The sequence below is a fragment of the Furipterus horrens genome, unplaced genomic scaffold (assembly GCF_987537825.1).
Source record: "Furipterus horrens unplaced genomic scaffold, mFurHor1.1.pri manual_scaffold_8, whole genome shotgun sequence".
Classification (NCBI taxonomy): domain Eukaryota; kingdom Metazoa; phylum Chordata; class Mammalia; order Chiroptera; family Furipteridae; genus Furipterus; species Furipterus horrens.
The window spans coordinates 102662910-102683404 of record NW_028327178.1 but is presented as its reverse complement, the minus strand read 5'-3'; the positions used below and the strand labels follow the sequence as shown (position 1 = coordinate 102683404).

The 20495-nt window shown below is 49.1% G+C and overlaps 1 protein-coding gene across 1 annotated transcript; it reads right to left on the bottom strand.

Moving 5' to 3' along the window:
* Nucleotides 1–1647: 1647 nt before the first annotated feature.
* LOC150003683 (somatomedin-B and thrombospondin type-1 domain-containing protein-like) lies at nt 1648–17643 on the bottom strand. The gene is made up of 5 exons (XM_090285314.1): nt 17354–17643; nt 10340–10534; nt 7871–7949; nt 5368–5544; nt 1648–2131 (listed from the first exon to the last, which is right to left on the bottom strand). The coding sequence occupies exons 1-5, from the start codon at nt 17595–17597 to the stop codon at nt 2014–2016; spliced, it is 813 nt and encodes a 270-aa protein (XP_090141440.1). The 5' UTR covers nt 17598–17643; the 3' UTR covers nt 1648–2013.
* Nucleotides 17644–20495: the final 2852 nt, after the last annotated feature.

Genomic DNA, 20495 nt, shown 5'->3' with positions numbered 1-20495 from the left:
CGTTGAGGGTATTAAACCAGGCATTACTCTTTAGGGGTGAAAAATGGTAGCTATGAGGGACTCCAGAAAGTATGTGCTACAGAGCCTGGGCAGTTCAGACACTTACAGTCTGCTTGGGAAGACAGCACATAGACACATAAAATGATTTCCACATAAAATGGCCTCCTAGGTGCAGAGACAAGAACCGGCTCTCAGGGCACCTTCCCTGGATGTGTCGGGCAGCCCCTTCGCTGGCCTCCTGGCCCATCTGTACCTGTCTCCCCTTCGCGCCCCAGCACCTCGCCCCAGACCAGCGTGCCCAGGTGCCGCTGCAAAGCTTACCCATGACTCATTCATTCTCTGAGAGGGGGAACAGACAGCCATTGCCAGAGGCGCCCAGAGTCCTGATTTAGGAAGGAGGGTGGAGTAGCAGCAACCTGTGGGGCAGTTCCTGCCCAACCCCAAGCACAGCTGAGACACCCCCTTTCCCCCAAGTCTGTGCTCCGTGCTCCTGGGTCCAAAGGCAGGGAAACCTGAGCCGGCACATGCCTAGCAAGGTGCAGAGGCATCACAAACCCTCCTCCCCACCCCCCACCCCCGCAAGCTCTGTATCCGTGATAGTGGCACTTCGCCAAGTGGGGGGTTCGATCTGAGATGGTTTTACACGCACCCAGGATGCGACATTAACCAACTACCAGATGGATGGGCCTTGAGAATGTTATGCTCCGTGAAAGAAACCAGACACAGAAGACCATTTATATGATTCCATTTATATGAAATGTCCAGAATAGACAAATCCATAGTAACAGAAAGTAGATTGTGGTTGCCTAGGGCTGGAGGGGTCTGACCAGTGGGGAGTAACTGCTAATGGGTATGAGATATATTTTAGTGGGGGGAACAAAAATTGACCTTCATGATGGTTATACAACCTTATGAATATACTAAAAAGGACTGAGTACCCTTAACATGAGTGAATGGTATGGTATGTAAATTGTATCTCAATAAAACTGTTTAAAATACTTTAATAACAGTCGACTTCCAAGAGGAGAAAATTAGCCCCCTTTCAAGCCTTGTGACTCTTCTAATTTGCCTCCGTTAGATATCACTGTGCACATTTCTTGTTTGAACTGGAAGAGAACAGGTTTCACACTCAGCTCCTTGGGCAGGTAATAGTACCTAGCCAAGCTTGTTTGGTTTCCATTGTATTCATTTTTCTGACTGTCTTCTAATTATGGCAACTGATCGTTCATCTATTCATTTATTCAACAGATATCTACTGAGCATTATTGCATACCAGGCACTATTCTAGGCTCAGGGGACAGAGCAGGAAATAAGAAAGACCAAAACCCTGCCCTTAGGGTGCTGATATACTGCTAGTGTAGGGAATCTTAGCAGATATAGCTCATGGGTTTCAAATCCTCGCTGTGCCACTCACGAGCTGTGTGATCTCAGGCAAGTGGTTTAACCTCTCTGTGCCTCAATTACCTCACATGGATAACGGGGATATAATTGCACCTAACTCAAGATCCAATGAGTTAATATGTGTAAAGAGCTGGAGCGATGCTGGGCATACTATAGATACTTAATAAATGTTGGCTACTATTATTTATTTTCATTTCTAGCTTGATAAAACATTTCCTCTTTAAACACAGGTATTTAAGTTTAAGAGGTCTTGAAAAAATAAATTTATTTAAGTAAAAAAGCAAGGAGGAGTGGAGAGTCAATAAAAAGTAAATGTACAGGTAAGGAGGACAGGTTAGAAGTCAGGACACTCAGTTTGGGAGCGTACATCTGGAAAGCCCTGAACGACAGGGACACGTCAGCAAGGCTGTGACTCAGCTGGCACCGAGTGGACACACAAAGCTATTTTCAGTGTCAACATAAGAACCAGGCTTGTTCCTTCAGCCTCAAAGTTGCAGACTGCTCCCCACTTCTGGTCCTACAGGATCCCAAGCCCTGGTAGGGGAGGGGTTCCCCCCGCCAGCCAGGGAGTCTTCGGGAAGAAGGCGTGTGGATGGTTAGGGGGCCGAAGCGCTAGATGAACACGAGGCTATGGACCTCTGGGCAGGAACAGTCCGGGAGCTGCCCGAGCCTCTCCCAGGTCCCTCGGCACCGGGGGTGGCCGGCCGCTTGCCACAGCAACAGCTGGCTCCTGCAAGAGACGGAGTTGGCTCGGTGGCATTAGGAATCTCCAGGCTTCAGGGACGTGTGTCTGTGTGGGCCCCTTCCTTCACACACAAAAATATTTTAAGTCATAGTTTACAACGGCATTGTATAAAGACAAATATACTCCAAGCGGGATTCACTATGATCGTGACTATTATAGCTTTTTTCTTCTGATTTCAAATTTTAAACTATTTAAATTTTCCTGTGCCCTAAAAGCGGGCGGGCACTGGGCCCTGTGTCTCCTGCGCCTGACGGAGCATGGCTCAGTGCCCACCCCAGAGGCCCCGCCGGCCAATCCAGGCTCAGTTCTTAAGAGCTGGTGAGGTGGCAAGCCGGGGAAATTGCTTAACCTCCCTGTACCCCTTTTCCTCCTGTTGGGGGGCAACACAGTGGAGTCCTTGAGAACACAGGCTCTGGAATCAAGGCGGGGCATGACCCAGCTCCTAGGAGCCTCTGCCGTCCCTTCAACGTGCAACACAGACATCTCCGCCCCTCTGGAGCCCTGGGAGGTTCTGTGTGAAGCTGTGTGCAGAGAAAATAAAAATGACCATGACCTAACGACTAACCACTGGCCCGGCTCTGTTCCTTGCCTGGGCGGTCACCACCCAGGTATGCCTCCTTTCCAAACATTTGTTCACCTGTGCATATGTTTGAGCCAGTTCTCTGTCGGTATAATTTAAATCTTTGAAAAGTGCAAAATAATAACAATAACAGATACTAACTGAGCGCTTGTTAAGTGCTGGGCACTCGTCTAAGCTTCTAAGCACAGTACCTGGCACACAATAGGGGCTTAACAAATGAGAGCATTTAAAGTTACTGTTACGGTTGCCATCCTAATTATATAAAATGGAGCTAATGTGTCGTATCTCGAAGGGGCTTGGGAGGCCTGAATGATGTAAAGCACCTACCTGGTGCCCAGCACCCCATAGGTGCGTGACTATGGCAGCTGTTCCTCCTGCTTGTCCCAAACCCAGAGACCCTTCTCAGGCTAAATAAACCCTCCTAAAATCTCCAAATGACAGGCTAATCCCTCCTGGGCCTGTGCCCTTTGCACTCCCGCCCTCAGCTGCCCACGGAAAGAATCCAGCTGACAGCTCGTCTCTGTCCTCACTTTGATCCGCCTCCTCTGCCAGTCCTGCCTGGTGAGCTCATGCCCCGATCAGACCTTCCATCACCTGTTGTGAGCCTGGGTATGGTGGGAGCGGGGAGGAGTGGCTCTCCCTGGCACAGTCCTGGCCCTGCTTTCCATTCAGGCCCCTCCCTGGCGGAGCCTGCCACCCTCCTCTTGGCCTCACCAAAATGCCATGTCCCTTATCCTGAAACAGTTGCATCCAAAAGGAGAAATTTGGGGTTAATAAGACTTTTAGGCCTAGAAAGGCTTATCCACAGATAGGTGGATAAACCAAGGCTCTAAGAAGTGAGCATCTAGCCCAAAGAACGAATCTCTAATGGTAGAATCTCAGCTCTAAGTGGGAAAGAGATTGAACAGGGCAGGCAGAGAAGGCCCCTTTAGAGTGTGATGATATTGTTTGCCATTTGTTTATTGGGCACCTACTACGTGCCAAATTCACCACATCCATTATGACTCATTTTCACAAAGTATGTATTATTATATCCATTTTATGTTAAACATGACAATAGCAGCTTCCGCTACTAAGCATCTACGAGGGACCAGGTGCTGTGCAAAGGCCATGGGATCCTTCCCACAACTCAAGTGGTGGGGACTGTCAAGGTCAGGTGGAAGGCTGGCCCAGAGTCACACAGCTAGTAAGGGTCAGAGGTGCGGTTTGAACCTGGATCTGTGCCGTCCCAATGCCTCTTGTTCACCCTGTTGTTACTGGCACTCCCTGCTCCAGGTTTGCAGTAAGCAGGGTGCTCAATATTAAAAGGAAAGAAATTAACATTCTTTAAAATAGGAGAACTCCCTAGACAGACAGACCCCAGAGAACGCTCTCATTCCTACAGTACAATAATCTCTGCATTGGGAAAGCACTGTCAGTGGAAACAGTCTAGACTAGTGTTTAGAGCTTGGCTCAGGGATCTGAAGAGTATAGGTTCAAATCCCATTCCCGCCACTTGCTAGGTGTATGATCTTGGGCACTGCTTTGTATCTTAGTCTCTTCACCTCAAAGGGAGGATCCTGAAAGTATCCACATAGGGTTCTTGGAATGTTTCAATGGCATACTGTGTGTTCATGTGTCCTTACCTCCTTCCACGCTCCCCGTCATTCGTGGCACTCCAGCCACAGTGGTGTCATGCTCCCACCTCAGGACCTTTGCACTTGCTGTTCCCTCTGCCTGGAACACCGTCTCCAAGATACCCACATGGCTCCTCCCTCATTCCTTCAGATCTCTTCAAATATTTGAAGAGAAGGTGTTCCCTTCCTTCAAAAATAACAATTCCCAGAACTTCCCCCTCGTTCTGCTTTCTTTCTCTAACATTTAGGTCTCAGCTGACAAATCACAAATTGACTTGCCTGTCTCCCCACAGCAGAATGTTGTCTCCATAAGAGAAGGGACCACATCTGCTCTGTTCACTGCATCTCCCCAGTGCCCAAAACATTGCTGGGCGCATGCTCAATAGTAAGTGTTCAACAAATACGTATTGAATAAATGTATGAATAGAGGGATGAATGGATATAAAGAGCTTAGAATGATGCTCCGCACACAGTGAGCACTTAATACATGTTAGCTGCTATTATAATTATATGCTACACGCTTTCTGAGACATCGGCTCTTGTGGGAGGCAGTCTAGGGGGCTAAGTCATATCTACGTCAAATCCTGCTGTGTGGTCTTGATTAAAGCACACTGCCTCTCTGAGCCTTGGTTTCCCAATCTATAAAATGAGAGTAACCAAACTTGGTTTTTAATGGAATTTTGAAGATTCAACAATAATGCCAATTCCCTTTTGCTGAGCTATGTAAGTCCTCGGCTTGCACAATCTGGCTTATTCTTCACCATTGCCCCATAGAGAGTTCCTCTTATTATCTGCATTTTCAGATGAGGAAAGTGGGGTTCATAGAGGTTATGAGATTTGCTCTGGGTCACATGGCTGGAAGTGGCAGGGGCTTCTCCTCCTCAGACACTGAGACCATGACCTTCCTGCGTCCTGCCCTGACTCCGGAGCAGCATCTCACCCCTGTGGCACCATCATCTCTCAAGCAGCAGAGAAGCCCCAGGCTCTGCAAGTCACCCTTCCCATGCCCTGGTCCCACTGCTCACCCTCTGGCCCCGCCACCATCCCCGTAGCAACGCTGGCTCCTGGCATCCTGGGCAGGCCACTCACACCTCACACAGACCATGTGGCCCTGGGTCAGATACTTCGTCCACTGGGCATGGGGTGCCCTCACCTGCCGGCAGCTCCCTGGAATGGGCCCCAGCCGGAACTGGATGCAGTACCTGCAGCGGCACAGGGATACACCACGCCAGGCACCTGTGAGCGTTCACCGAGCACCCACAGCCATGTATGGAGCACCTACATCGCATCTAGTCCAATGTGGGCCCAGCTGGATACCGTTTCTCCCTGATACAGAAAACTTTGGGGCAACCCAGTCTACAAAAACAGGTTGCATTCAACAGGAGATGTAGCTCCTGCTCTTTTAATTTAACCCATGGAGGGCTTCCAGCACTTTACCCCAAAGAACACATGGTTTATTTCTCATCTGTCTCCTCACTAGACTGTCAGCCCCAGAAAGGCATGAATTTCTGTTTGTTCTGTTCACCGTGGTGTTCAACTCCTAGAACAGTGCTGCCTCAGTAAAAACGTGCTGAACGAATCATTTGCTCCAATGGAACAGGGAACTCCTGCGAGGTAGGTGTTGCCCCAGTTTACAGATTAGGAAACAGGATCAGAGAGCTAATTTGCCTGTGGTCACACAGCTAATAAATGCTACAAACCCCAAGAGCCTAAATTGACTTTCCTGAGCACTCCACTGCATTTTACAAAAGATCCTTTTTTATAAAAGAGATTCTCCACGGGAATTATTTAAAAGGGAAACTTCCCATTGCGGGGTATTTGAAGAACCAATTTGCCAAAACTGTACCGCTACCCAACTTTTCTACAAATGGCAGTAAATGGCTCCCCCTGCTGGAGAAGACGCAGCTTACCAAGGACTCGTGCCCCCTCGTAGCTGCAGCCTCTGGGAGGCCTAAGGAGTAGTTTTCTCCTAGGACAGCCCCAAATCTGTCCCCAGTCCCTTCATCTGAACTGCCCCCAGAATTCCTCAGGAATCTGTCCCTTACCAGAAACCTGTGACAAGTGGAACTTTCATCTTCCCAACACACTTTCTTCCCTTTTTATAGTTTATTTAAGGAACTCTTGTGCTCACCCTATTTGATCTTGGTGGGGGCAATCAATCAGGGTGGCTGGTCCTGGCTGCCCACACCTGCCACTAGCCTGGGCACATGATTAAAACTGACCAATCAGAGTTCCCATCCTCCCAGTCACAGTGATTGGTTCAAGGATGGGCCTGGGATTCGAGCAGGACCAATAAAATTCTCCTCCAGAAATAACACACGAGACTGGGAAGAATGCCTCCTCCCCTGGCCCCCCTCTCCCCCACCCCTTACCCCCTCGCACTGCTAAGCTGGGAGGATGTGAAGCTGCTGGTTCCCACGTTGGCCAGTGCAGGGAGAACGGCTGCTTGAGAATGAGGCGAAGCGGGGGAGGGGAGAATACGAGAGTGAATCTTGACATTATTTGACATGACTCCAGCTGTGCTTGAAGTGACACTATTTCAAAACTTCCTTTCCAGTTATACTCGTATAAACCAATAATACTCTGTTTCACTCGAGCCAGTTTGAACCAAGTTTCTGTCGCCTGCAAGGAAAGGAACCCTAACTAATATAGCTCCCTCTCCATCTCCACTGTCCCTGCTTTTGCTCAGACCTTATTCTTTCCACCGATATTTACCGAGTATCTGCCATGTGCCCGGCCGTGTCCTGGAAGCTTGACCTCATCACCACCATCCCCAGCACACTGATCTGTCTCCAGTCCTTGCAATGCACCCTCCCCAGGGTGCAGGGGTACCCCCATGATCCAAACCTCCTTCACCTCTCACCTGGATCATTACAAGAACCGCCCCATTGGTCTCCTGATTCCCTCCTTGCCTCTCTCTCTGAATATCACTCAAAGGGATCCTGTGAAAACTCAAGTTATCACATTATCCCTCTACTCAAAACCCTCCCATGACTCCCATCTTGTGTGTCCAACTTCTCAGCACAGCCCATAGGCTCTGTGAGATCTGGCCATGCCCCTCCCATGTATTTCTGACCTTACTTCCTACTCTCTCACTCTCTCTGCGCTCCAGCCACACTGGTCTTGCTGATCCTTGAATGCACCAGGCATGCCCTGCCCCAGGACCTTTGCACTTCCTGGTCCCTTTTCCAGACATGCTCTTACCCCAGAAAGTCCAGATCTCAGTTCATATATCACCTCGGCGAGGATGTCACTGGCACCCCCGCCCTCTTCCCTCCTTTATTTCTCTTCGTAGCACTTAGCACCATTAACATGCTATTTGTTTATTATCTGCCTCCTGCAACTAGACTGTTCACTCCATCAGGACAAGGATTTCTGTCCTTTGTTCCTTGTGGGAAAAAAGTATCAGGACAAAAAATGGGGAGATATTGAAGCTGTGAAAGTAAGAGAAAGACATGATGAAAGTGTAATTCAAGGAAAATGTTCACCCATTTTATTTAGACTTTGGGTTCACTTGCTTCAACTTACCCTACTATCTTCTGCTCCTTGGGGACACCTCGCTTTTCCCGCTCTTTCCCATAGCTGCCTGTGGTTATGAGAGCAGGGACTGTGGGCCAAGGACAAAAGAGAGTTAGGTAGCTCAGCACCCCCCAGGTTATGACACCACAGGAAACTGGGTTAGATCCTCCTGGCCTCTGAGTCATTTATATGGCAGCCCTAAGGAGACTATGGGATCCTGGAATGGATAGATGGTCCCCATTAGTCCCCTTTAGGTGATGTTGGAGGCAGGATCATATTTATCTCTGAGACTCAGGGCCTAGCACAGTGGGTCTCAAGATTTTCAAATGAACGATTTTGATAAATAGATGAGTAAAACAGTAGATAAAAGAGTTAATAACTGGATGGATGGATGGCTGAACTAATGGAAGAGAGGAAGAATGGATGGATGACGGGTAAGTAAATGGGAAGATGGAAGAACAGAAAAAGGGGGAGACAGAGAGATGACGAATGGCAAGAGGCTAGATGGAGAGATGACAGGTGGATGGCTAGATGAATTAATAAAAGAAATGGATGGATCAATGAATGAGTGAGAAGATGTAAGGATGAAAGAAAGGAAATACAGAGGGATGGGTAAACGAATTAATAAAAATTATTTTGTTGGGCCAACTTCCAAGTCTCTTCCTTCCTAGAACAAAACACGCACATACACACACACACACACACACACACACACACACACCAAGAGAGATTGGTGATTCCTTAGGAAAAAATAGTCCAAAGGAAGTCCCTCCTCCTCCCCAATCCCTGAGCGATGGAGCTGAATCAAACATTTGGTGTTGAACTAATGCTAGTGACCTAGAAGAGGGCCACACTGGGGCATCCCAGGGCCCTGTCTCTGCTGCTGCCATGGAGACTGGGCTTGGCTTTGCAATTTGCCTTCCCTCCTCTCTTATAACATCCATGGCGCTTCTTTTGGTGCAGTCTAAAGCAGTGAGGAGAGCCCCCATGCTGCGTCTTATAGCTGAGTGATCTTGGTCGAGTGACTGCACTCTCTCAGCCCCGGTCTCCTCATAAACAAAATGAGGAGAATATCAGTACCTATATCACAGAGTTATTGTCAGCATTAACTAAGGTGATTTATAGTGAGCCATGTATCTTGGGCAAGTTCTGTGTCTCCCTGAGCATTGGTTTCCCCTTCTAAATAATGAGAATAGTATCACTGGCCTCACAGAGTCAAGGAATGTGACCAAGTGCTTGGCGCATAGTAGGGGCAGTCGGGAAGTTCTTCCTGGGAAATTGACATCTGGGCTGCAAATGGTGGTCCAGGCAAGGTTCGATGGCAGGGGAAAGCGGACAGGATTTCAGGCAAAGGGAATGACTCCGCCATTCTCAGCACCTCGTTGCCACCTCCCCGGTCCAGCCACCCTCCTCTCTCACCTGCACTCCCGCCGTCACCTCTTCCCCGACCCCCCTGCTGCTGCCTTCGGACCCACTGCCCCATGACGATCAGAATGGTCCTTTAAAGCGTGGGCGGAGGGAGGTGAGAGAGGAGGTCACAGGAGGCAAGAGGCAGAACACAGGGGGCTTACAGACCACGATGAGGCAGTTGGGTTTCACCCTGAGGGCACTGGGTAGCTGTTGGAGAACTGAAAGCGGGAGGGGGACGCCATGGTAAGGTTTTCGGAGTAGCTGCAGAATGACCCCCTCCTCCCTCCAGTCTGCAGCGTGGGGAGAGACTGGAAGGGAACCGCTGCCTGCTCTTCTACCCCAGCAGGAAAACCACTGCGCCCTTTTCGTCAGTCTCTTCAGCTGCAAAACCGGCATCGCCTGTTTTTCTCTAGTGGCATAAAAACCTTTCATCCAGGTGTGCAATGTAGCCAACACCTGCAGTTTTGCCTACCCTGCACCATTCAACCCAATTTTCCTTTGGAGAACACCCCTCCCCTACTCTTATTCAAATGGGACTGACTGCCCTCCCAGCTTCAAAGGGCGCACATGCCCAGGCTTGGCCAATCAACGTATTCCACTACTGTGGACATACTGATTGGTTCAGCGGTGGATACGTGATGCAGGTCAAGACAATGAGATGTCATCCCAGGACATTTGCTGAAACTATGAGAAAGAGAGTGGCCTGAGAACGAGGCCAGCTCAAAGAAAAACAGAGCTCAGAGATGGAGAGAGAGTCTTGGCCACATTGCTTGAGCCCCTGGATGCAGCCATACCTGAATGCAGCCACTGGAATTTCAGTTACATGAGCCACACATTTTTTTCTCAGGTCAGTTTAAGTTGGGCTTCCCGTTATGTGCATGCAAAGTCCTGACTGACTCACACTGGGAGATGGGCTGGAAAGACAAGATGCCCAGAGGAAGTCAGAGGTTCTTACCTCATTCACAGAGTAAGGAGAGGGAACCGGGGCTAAAGGAAAGCAAAGTCCCACCCCAAACTTGGACCGCCCACTGGATCTGACAGTTGCCCCTGGTGGCCACCCCAACTCACACAAGGACTGCTGGCACTCCACTCCCTGGGGGCTCCGGTACTCCACGCAGCCAGCCCGCTCTTCCAGATGGGGGCAGGGAGCACCACCATTCCTTGGCTCCTGCAGGACATGCCTCCTGCGGACACGGTAGGAGACCTGACAGGGTTTGGCACAGCGACTCCAGCCACTCCATTCCGCCACAACGCAGGAGACGGCTGCAAGAGAAAGCAGAGTGTCTCCAGAGGCAACTTGGATGGAGTCGGGCCAGCCACTGAGCAGATCTTTTCCATCTTCCCCACGCGCTGAACCCTCAGAAACACCATGCAGAGCTCCAGGACTCTTGCAACCCTGAGTCCATGCCCTCCTCAAAAGTTTCTCTACGATTACCATATATACATTTACCTAACGTCACATTCCACGTTTCATTCACCCATCATCCTTCCGGTGATCATTCAGGCCGTTCCCGCCACTCATTCCTTCAATAACATTTCCTGAGCACCAAGACCAACTGATTTTACCGCTCTGTGCCTCGGTTTCTTCCTTTGTCAAATAGGAATAAGAACAGGATTCACCTGGTAGGGTGGCCTTGAGGAATCAGTCAGATACAACATATAAGGAACATGCTTGTGGTACACGGCAAGTGCTCAGTAAATACAGCTAGTTCCCTGTGGCAGCAACATGAACCACAGCTACACCCCCAACAGCGCGGCATGGAAAGGAGCCTCTTACTAAAGCTACTTCCGGTGAGATGTATTTGTTTAGAGTTTGAAAACCTTTAAAACAGTGCTTAAAATAACGGTTAAGAATCGACACGGGTATTATATATAACATACATAGTTGATCCTCCTTAGTTACAGATTCTGTATTTATGAATTTGCCTATTTGCTAAAATGTATTTGTAAGCCCCAAATCAATACTGGAGATGCTTTGCTGTCATTTACACGCAGCAAAAATTTCCAGTCGCTCAAATGGAAGAGAACTTGATGAGGCCTCTGTTCACAATGGGGCACAGGAGGAAAGGGTGTCAGTGGAGCCTGGAGAGAGCAGGATTCATGGCTGAGGGTCGCCCTCCACCAGGAGTGAGGCCGAGTCAAGGGGTGGGGGCAACAAATACCCGGGTCACACTCTTCTTTCTGCTGGTGCCCTGCATGTGCTGAAATCAACAAGCACCTGGGGGTCAGGGAGCCTCTGTGAATCACGGACTTCCCAGAGGGCACAGGGCAAAGAAGGATCCGGGAGCACACAGTACAAGTACATGTTCATGGCTGACGTCAAACAAGACCCGATCTGCCTTCCAGGATGGAGGCGGCAGATGGTAGTGCGATGCAGAGCAGGAAGCTCCGCTTCTGGGGCCAGTAGGATGGGGTTTGAATCGCAGCTCACACACACACACACACACACATATACTCACATGTTCGTGTGTATACACAAAGTGGCTTCGACTGTCAAAATTAATTAATTCACTCATTCCACAAATATTTACCAAGCAACTGCTGTGAGCCAGGAGACACAGTGGTGAACAGGAAAAACAGGTCCGTCCACATGAAAAGGACTCCCCAGCTATGAGATGCATCCTAGCTTGGCAACATAAAAATGCATAAAAAAATACATCCCTGAACTGAGGGATTGAGGTCATTATGTTGCAAACACAGCAGTGCTTCTGGCCTCTCGGTCATGCACCCTGTGCACAGATCTCCACCCTTAGCTGAGCTGAAATGCTCAGGGGAAGGAAGGAGGGAGGAAGGGAGGAAATCAAGCACAACAATCAAACTGTTATAATTCCTTTCATCATTCACCTAATAATGACATCAATTAGGTCCCTGGTGCTGAGCCAGGCAGGCCACATACCTGACTTCATGTAATCATCACAACAACTTTAGGAGACTATGTGCTTCCTGATCCTTCTTTGCCATGAATCCTGCTCTCTCCAGGCTCCAATGACACCATTTTCTCCTGTACCCCATTGTGAATAGAGGCCCCATCAAGTTCTCTTCCATTTAATGCTCCTGGGCATACCATCTGTCACTGGCCAAGACCCGACTCCTATATGTATGTGTACTATGTCAAATCATCTCACAGAGGAGGCGAGTGGAGCTGAAGCGGGAGACTATCTGAGCCAAGCCAAGGTGTTGGAGCCAGACAAACCCGGATGCAGACTGCAGGCTCACAGAAGTGATGCAATGACGAACGCGAAGCCCCGAGCAAAAGCTCAGTAAGACAGAAGTCTTTATGCATTTATTTAATGACTATTTCGGCCTACTGTGTGCAGAGCACTGGACCGAGTGCTGGGAACACATATGTGCAAAGTAGAAAGGGTCCCTGCCCTGGGGGAGCTGACATTCTGCAGGAGAAACAGACAACACACAGTACAACCTATGATATAATTTCAACTAGTGATCCATGCTCTGAGAAGAAACAAAGCAGAATAAGAACAGTGGGGTTGGGGTGATGAGAAACTGTTTTACATGAAAGGGTCAAAGGAAACTCCAAGACAAAGAACATCTGAAGAGGTGAAGGATGGAGAGAACTGTGTAGGTAACTGCAGGGGAAGTGTTCCAGGTGGAGGGAAGAGGCAGTGCGAAGGCCCTGGGGCAGGGTCAAGGTTGGATGCTGGAGGGACAGTGAGGAATCAACGGTGACTGGAGCAGAACAAGCAGGAGAGGAAGTGGTAGGAGGCGATGTCAGAGAAGGAGAAGGCAGTGACAGCATACAGGGCTTTGATGATTATTATACGAACCAAAGGGGAGCACCGAAGTCCCACCATGATTCCCTGACCTGCCCTGCCTGTCAGTCAGGTGGGAGATTTTGCAGAAAATTAGGCAGCGGCCACCCTACACATATTCTTTCCATGTTTCTGGCACTGTGAAGTCACCAAGCAGCATGCATATGTGACATTCCTGGAGAACTGATGTCACACCTTGCCTAGGCCTAGGATTGTGACCTCAGTACATTCGTGTGATTATTCATATCTGGTTGGCCTCCTCCTCTCGTGTGAGCACCGCGGAGGCAGGGTCCTTGTTCCCTGCTGAATCCCGGTACCAAGCACAGTACCTGGCCCATGAGTAAGTGAATACTGAATGAGCAAATCTTGCCTTAACGACAACAAAGGAAATAGGACCACAAGTTGGCAGTGCTAGAAGGTACCACCAGATGGCGCTGTTTCTCAAAACAAAGGCCATCCATCCTACCTTTTTCGGAGTAAAGGAGAAATTCTAGCTTATCAGCGCAGCTAAAAAAGAAGGCGGAGAGGAGGGGAGGTTTAAAGGCTGTTGGTTCAGCCCTAGAGACCCAGATAACATCGTGCCCGCTGAGTTTGCTGGAGCCAGACTGAATTTCCCACAGTCCCCTTGGATCCCTCTGCCCTACTCTGACAGGCCCCAGCACATCAGGAAATTCCTTTCTGGACTCTCCAAACCACACCTTCTTCTCTGAACCTCATTGCCCAGCCCCCTGACCGTCCATCTTCCTAACTGCCTATCAAAAGGATTCTCCTGGAATGAAGTTCTGACCTGTCACCTGAAATCCTGGTGTGCTTCTTGTATCCTCTTGATGTGGTTCACAAAAGATCTTTTTTTAATAGTGGATTATAACGACCCCCAAGCCTAGTGGTTAAAAATCTAAGTTGTTCTTGAAATCCACCTGCAGTCACGGACAACCTCACCCTCCTATTTAACGTCTCAGCACCCTTTTACTTTGAGTTTCCCGAAATGCATGGTCTCCCACAGCTTAGTGGTGAGCAGCTGTCATCTCTACCCTCCCAGCCCCCATATTCTGGTAACACTGCCTCAGTTTTCTTTTGAGGAACCAATCCTCCCCACTGCCAGTCCACATGGCTTGGATAGAGGTACCTCACCCTCATTCCTGGGATGGGGCTTAGGACCCAAACATGGCTAATTGACATATTCCTTCTCCTAAACTAAGTGATTGATTGGATCATAAATGAACATGTAACACACAAACACTGGGCCTGAGAACCATCCCTAGATTTTGGCTGGAACAAATGGAGAAAGGATGCTCTCATTCCACTAGGGACACCAGTTCAAAGCTACTAGTACTACCTTTGCCACCATTTGGTGAGAGCATGCCTGAAAATGAAGCCAAAACAAGTAGAGCTGAAAGGTGGAAAGAGATAGAGCCCTGATGATATCCATAGAGCCCCTGGATCCAGCCAGACCTGAAGCCAGTCACATGGATCAATTTTCCATTTCCCAAGCCAATCAATTCCCTTGCTAGTTTAAGTCAATGTGAGATGTGTTGCAACTCTAAGAGTACTGACTAGTTCAAGGAATACAAACGTGTATAAATGGGGACATTGATCCTTCCAGGGTTGAAGTGAGAATTAAAGAATATAAAATACATGAAGATAATCAGTAAAGAACTTGAAAAATATGAAACAATGGTGTCCATCCTTAAAGGCCTTACTAGTCACTCTAGCTCCACCCTCTCTTGGTCACCACCCCTTCCTCGCTGCTCACTTTCAAGCTTCATCTTGCTGTCTTGCTCTGACTGAAATTCTTTCACAGCCACTCTGTCTCCCCAAAATAAACTATAAGCTTGAGGGGATCAGAGCACCATCTTTCCAGCCCCCATAGCTTCTAGCTGAGGTTGGCACACAGCAGGTGGCCAGCAGTGTGGTTGAACTGAATGTGGGCAATGTCAAGCTCTCCTCTTTCACCTGTAGGCTCAAGTTTTCCTCTCTCAGATGCTTATAATCCCACCCCCTCATGAGCAACCATATACTATTGTGGTCTGGAGCTATACTGCTGGGGTTCAAGTCCCAGATCTGCTGCTTAATAGCTGTGCAACTCTGAGCAGGTCACTACCTCTCTGTGCTTCATTTCCTCATCTGTAAAATGGACATGAACATTCCATGGGGTTGTTATGAGGCTTAAAGGAAGCAATTTATTTAAAGCGCTTAAAACAGTACCTCCCTGGAACTTGATAAGTACTCAGTAAATGTTAGGGTTTTTTGTTTGTTTGTCCTTTAAGTCATCCTCAATGTCTCTTTCTACCACTAACAGTTACTGAAGTCAGTCAACATATCCCCTAAATCACTCACGAAAAACACTTCTCCCCATCTCTGGCCTCCTAGCTGGTCACCCTGTCCCCTCCTGCCCTACTCCTCTGGGAGGTCGAAAAGTGAACTTGTCCCTGATGTATTTGTAAGAACCTGGCTCTGCGCAGCCCAGACAAGGGGGCAGACCCTAGATCTGCTGCTTTTTTGACACATACCCAAAAAAGCAAAACAAAGAGGGACATAAAGCTCTGAGGGCCCTGGGCCCACCAGCCCAAGCTCTTTGTGCAACAGAAAACTCTGAGGAACTGATAACATCGTATCATTTTGTGGATGGGGGTCAGAACGTGGGAAAGTATCGCTAATCCCTCTGCCTGGCCCCCTTCCTGGGCCCCCCACCCTGGGGCTAAAGCAGGGGAGCCCCTGTGGGTGCAGCCCCACACTCTGAATGAAGCCATTGCAGCATGCACTCTCTGTACAGAAAGCAGACAAATACAAAAGCGTTCCCAAGTTCTGCAAGTTCATTCCGGGGAATCTCATTTGCTATGATTTGGGGAGATACCACACCCTAAATTACTTTTTCTTCTCACTGCTGCCTGGATTTCCACTGTTAGCCACTCACACGTGTGGGAAGCAGCAAGGTGCTAGAAGACCCAGGATCCGGTGAGGTTCAAAACCTGCTGGGTCACCTTGGCTGGCCAAAGCGCTCTCATCTCCAAACCCCGCTTTTCTCGTCTGCTGGATGGGGACATTAGTATATGCAGGAACCCCAGAGTGCTGTGAGAAAGTAATCAGAGTTGGTAAGCAATCAATAAGTGTTGGGTCTCTACAATTTTGAGTTTTCAAAAATGGCCCCCTTCTTTTAAGTGTAAATCCTGAAGGACCACCGATGTCTCCAGATAGAAGGGTCCAATCGCTGTCCCCCAACAAAGGAGAGTTGGGTCTTATTCACTTTACAATGGGACAGAACGTAGATTTTCATCTCCAGTGGGTGTGAAAAACTGACTACTGAGATTTTAAGAAGACAGTCCTCCCACTACTGACTAAACTGATCATCCGCTGATTTCAGAGTCCGGGTGCCCCTCTGGTGGGGTCTTTGTAGGAAATGCATAGACCCTGGTCCAGGGACCACAGGGAGGCGTTACTTGCACACGGATCCAACCCCTCCACCTCCGCTGGCCTGCCCAAGTTTTAGTCTGCTCCTCGCCCCACCCCACGCCCAGTTTCTCTAGCCCTTGTATCGCCCAGCCCGAGTTCTTTGGGTTCTTCAGGTTCTTGGTCCCCTCTCTGCGTCCCTGCACTCCAAGCCTGCTCCAGGCTTCAGCGGTTCCCTCGGCCTTCTCCAGGCTCTCTCCATTTGCCCTGTGAAGCCCCTGCCCGCAATGCAGCGCGTGCGCCCAATCCTTCCTTGCACCCCTCCATGCCCCACGCCCTTCCCCCAGCTAGGGTTGTCAGGTAAAACACAGGACGCCCAGTTGGATTTGAATTCCAGAAAAATAATCAAAACTGTAACTAAAGTATGGCTCTTGCAATATATAGGACTTACTTGTGCTAAAAACCGTATTGGTTACCTATCTGAAATTCAAGTTTAACTACGCACCCCGTATTTCTACTTGCTAAATCTGGCACCCTACCCCAACCCAAGTGCCCTCTCCTCCCTCTCACCCCTCCACGGCCCACCCCCCACGCGCACATTTTAGTTCGGTGCCCTTCTTCTCACCCTGGTACCTGGCAGGTGCGCCACCTCACTGAGCCCCGACCCTCGCGCCGCCCTCCAAGTCCTGCGCGCAGTCCTTGCGCTCCCTCCCGGAACACCCTTCACCTCTCCAAGTCTCCCTCTCCATTTCGCCCCCGGATACTCGCGCGCGCTGGTCCAAGCCCCGCGCATCTTTCTAGGCGCGCACTTCCAGGCCCAGAACCCCCACCCTGCCGCATCCTTCGGTCCTCCGCGGCACCCCCAAGCCCCCGCTCCCCAAAGTGCCGACGGCTCCGCCCGCACCTCGTGCTCCCAGGAACTCACCTGGGCAGGCCCGCGCGTAGTCGGCGCAACAATCCCGCACCGCGCCGCACGCCTGGTCGCAGAAGCAGCGCGGGGGCCCCGGGGCAACGCAGGTCGGGTCACGGCCGGGACAGCAGCGGCCCAGCGTGGAGCAGCCCTGCCCAGGCCAGACTGCGCCCGGCGGCGCCCGCGCCCCGGATACCGCAGCCATCGCGGTCAGGACGAGTGCCAGGGACAGGACCCGCGCCGCTCGGTGCGGGGCCATCGCCGGGCTCAGGCTGGGGATCCAACGCCCACAGGGACCGACCCTAGCGGTCCGCCCCGTATTGGGGCGGAAGCTCCCCGCCGGACCCCTCCCCTACCTGTCACGGAACTGGTATCCACCTCCATTCCTCCCATCCAAACTTCGCACAGCTAGTGGAGGTGAAATATCAAGATAATAGTGGTAAGTAACCGCAGCAACTTGGCAGGGTTTCCCCAGGTTTCAGGGAAATTGAGGCGACTCAGAAAGAAGTTCATCGAAGCAATATATAATATAAAACAATAATGTATCGTTATAACAATAACAATAATAGTCACTATTCCATAAGTACGATTTTTAAAAAGTCCTCACCCAAAGATTCATATTTTATTAATTTCAGAGAGTGGGGAAGGGAGAGAGAGAAACATTGATGGGAGAGGGATCGGTTGCTATGTGCCCTGACCAGAATCCAACCTGCAACCCCCTGGTGCAGTGCTCGAACCAACTGAGCCTCTGCGCCAGGGCACAATACCCATAATTATAATAGCAATAACACCAACCATATGTGCCAATACTATTAAAAATAATAATAATAACCATAATGATTGCCAAGTAAGGAGGCTGAGAGCCAAGCTGTGTACCAGACTCAAGATTAGCCATACCTGAGTTTCTTGTATACACCTTCTTTCCCTGCTCCCCATTTTTTGTTTTTGTTTTTGCTGTATTCCTACCACCTTGACTGTCATTTCCTGAATATTTCTCTTCAAATTGACTCATTTTGTAACTTTAAAATGATTTACTTGTTACAAACCTGCATCACACAGGGAAAGAGTAGACAAACCACAATCGGCAAGAAAGTATTTGCAAAAGACACCTCTGATAACGGACGTTTATTCAAACTATACAAAGAACTCTTAAAACTCAACAAGAAAACAAACACCCCAAGATAAAAATGGGCCAAAGACCTACACAGACACCTCCCCAAAGAAGATACACAAACGGCAAATAAGCATAAGAAGAGGTGCTCCCCATCATACATCTTCAGGGAAAATGCAAATTAAAATAATGAGATGCCACCGCACGTGTATGAGAACCGCCAAAACCCAGAACGCTGACAACAGCCAATGCTGACAAAGGAGGTGGAGCAACGACTCTCACTCATCGCTGGTGGGAATGCAGAATGGTACAGCCGCTTTGGAGAACAACTGGGCAGTTTTCTACAAAACTAAATAAACTACGATAACGTCCAGCAATCACGCTTCTTGATATTCACCCAAATGAGTTGAAAACTTATGTCCATACAAAGACTTGCACACGACGTTTATACCTTTATTCACAGTTGCCAAAACTTGGAAGCAACCAAGACGTACCTAAGTGAATGGCTAAACTGGGGTACATCCGGACAAAGGACTACCATTCAGCACTAAAGAGAAATGAGCTATCAAGCCATGCAAACAGGTGGAAGAATCTTAAATGAGTATTAGGAAGTGAAAGAATCCAATCTGAAAAGGCCACACACTGCACAATTCCAACTGTAAGACATTCTGGAAAAAACAAAATCGCGGAGACGGTAAAAAGACCTGTGGTTTCCAGGGGGAAGAAGGGATGAAGAGCTGGAGCAGAGGAGCTTTTCCAGGCAGTGCAACGCCTCCGTGTGCTATTATGATGATTCATATCCATCATTATCCATTGTCCGAACCCTTAGAATGCACAACACTGGAGGGAACCTAAATGAAAACTACCGACCTTGAGGGAGGATGTGTCCACGTAGGTTCGATTGTAACAAATGTTCCGCTCTGTGGGGGGGTGGGGGTGCAGAGGATATATGGAACTCTCTGTGATTTCTCCTCAGTTTTAATGAGAATCAAAAACTGCTTTAAAAAATGTATTTTTAAGAAGAAGAAAAAGAAAATATATCACTATTATAAATGCAAAGCCAGTAATATTTTTTCATAAGTAAAAGGAGAAGGAAGGAAGGGTAGAAAGATAGAAGGGATATATCTATAGATATAGATATAGATATATAGATATATATTTGATTTACCAACGTTTTAACTATCAAGAAAGAGAAAAGAAGAAAGAAAAGAAAGAGGGCAAGAGAGAGAGATCGAGAGGAGGGGTCTACTGATGTAAGTAAGCATCAAGTGGGTGCAGGCAGCCACCCCTGACCATGGCACGTCCCTGAGACGTCCCCATGACAAAGCCCAGCCCCCTCCTGTAGTTTCCCACCTCCTTTATCTGGTTTCTCTCTGTTATTCCAGGTTTGAAGCCTCCAAGTAACGGTGACCCAGTTCCCAGAAGAATCTCCCTTGCTGTCCTTTTGCAAGGGCCCTGGGGGCTGTGGGGCTCCTGGCAGGTGCCACAACTGTGAGCACAAAGAGAAGCTTATTCTTCTCTTAGCAGGGAGTGGGGCAGGCCATCAGAATGCAGAGAGCTGTCCAGCTGAGCTTGGGCCCCCCCGCTCGGTGTGGGTCTGGGTGTGGGCAGTGGGGTGCTGGTCAGTCTCCCTTTCCGATTCACATTTGTCTCTGTTATCTATCGCTGCATAATAAAGCACCCCAGAACTGAGAGGTTTAAACAGCAATTTATTATTATCCCTCATATTTCCATGGGTTGACTGGTCTCAGCTTGAGGCTGTTGCTTAGGGGTCTGTCATGCATTGCAGGCAGAAAGCAGCTGAGGCTGAAATCATCTCAAGGGTTCATTGAGCTGGACGTCCAAAGTGGCTTTTTCACTCACTTGTCAGCTGCCCCAACTGAGATGGCTGGAATAGCCCGGGACTAGCTGGCCACCTTCTTCTCTCCATGTAGTCTTTCCACATAGCTAGCTTGGGCTTCCTCACATCATGGCAGTAACCGAACTTCTTCAGTGGCAGCTGGCTCATTATCCCAGAGCAGTGTTTCAAAAGTCAAGGTGAAAGCT

Coding starts and splice junctions, on each gene's coding strand:
- LOC150003683 (XM_090285314.1), bottom strand. CDS start 17,597: ATGGCCCCGCACCGAGCGGCGCGGGTCCTGTCCCTGGCACTCGTCCTG. Junction 10,535..17,353: donor CTACGCGCGGGCCTGCCCAG/GTGAGTTCCTGG, acceptor TTTCTCTTGCAG/CCGTCTCCTGCGTTGTGGCG. Junction 7,950..10,339: donor GGAGTGCCAGCAGTCCTTGT/GTGAGTTGGGGT, acceptor CTTGGCCCACAG/TCCCTGCTCTCATAACCACA.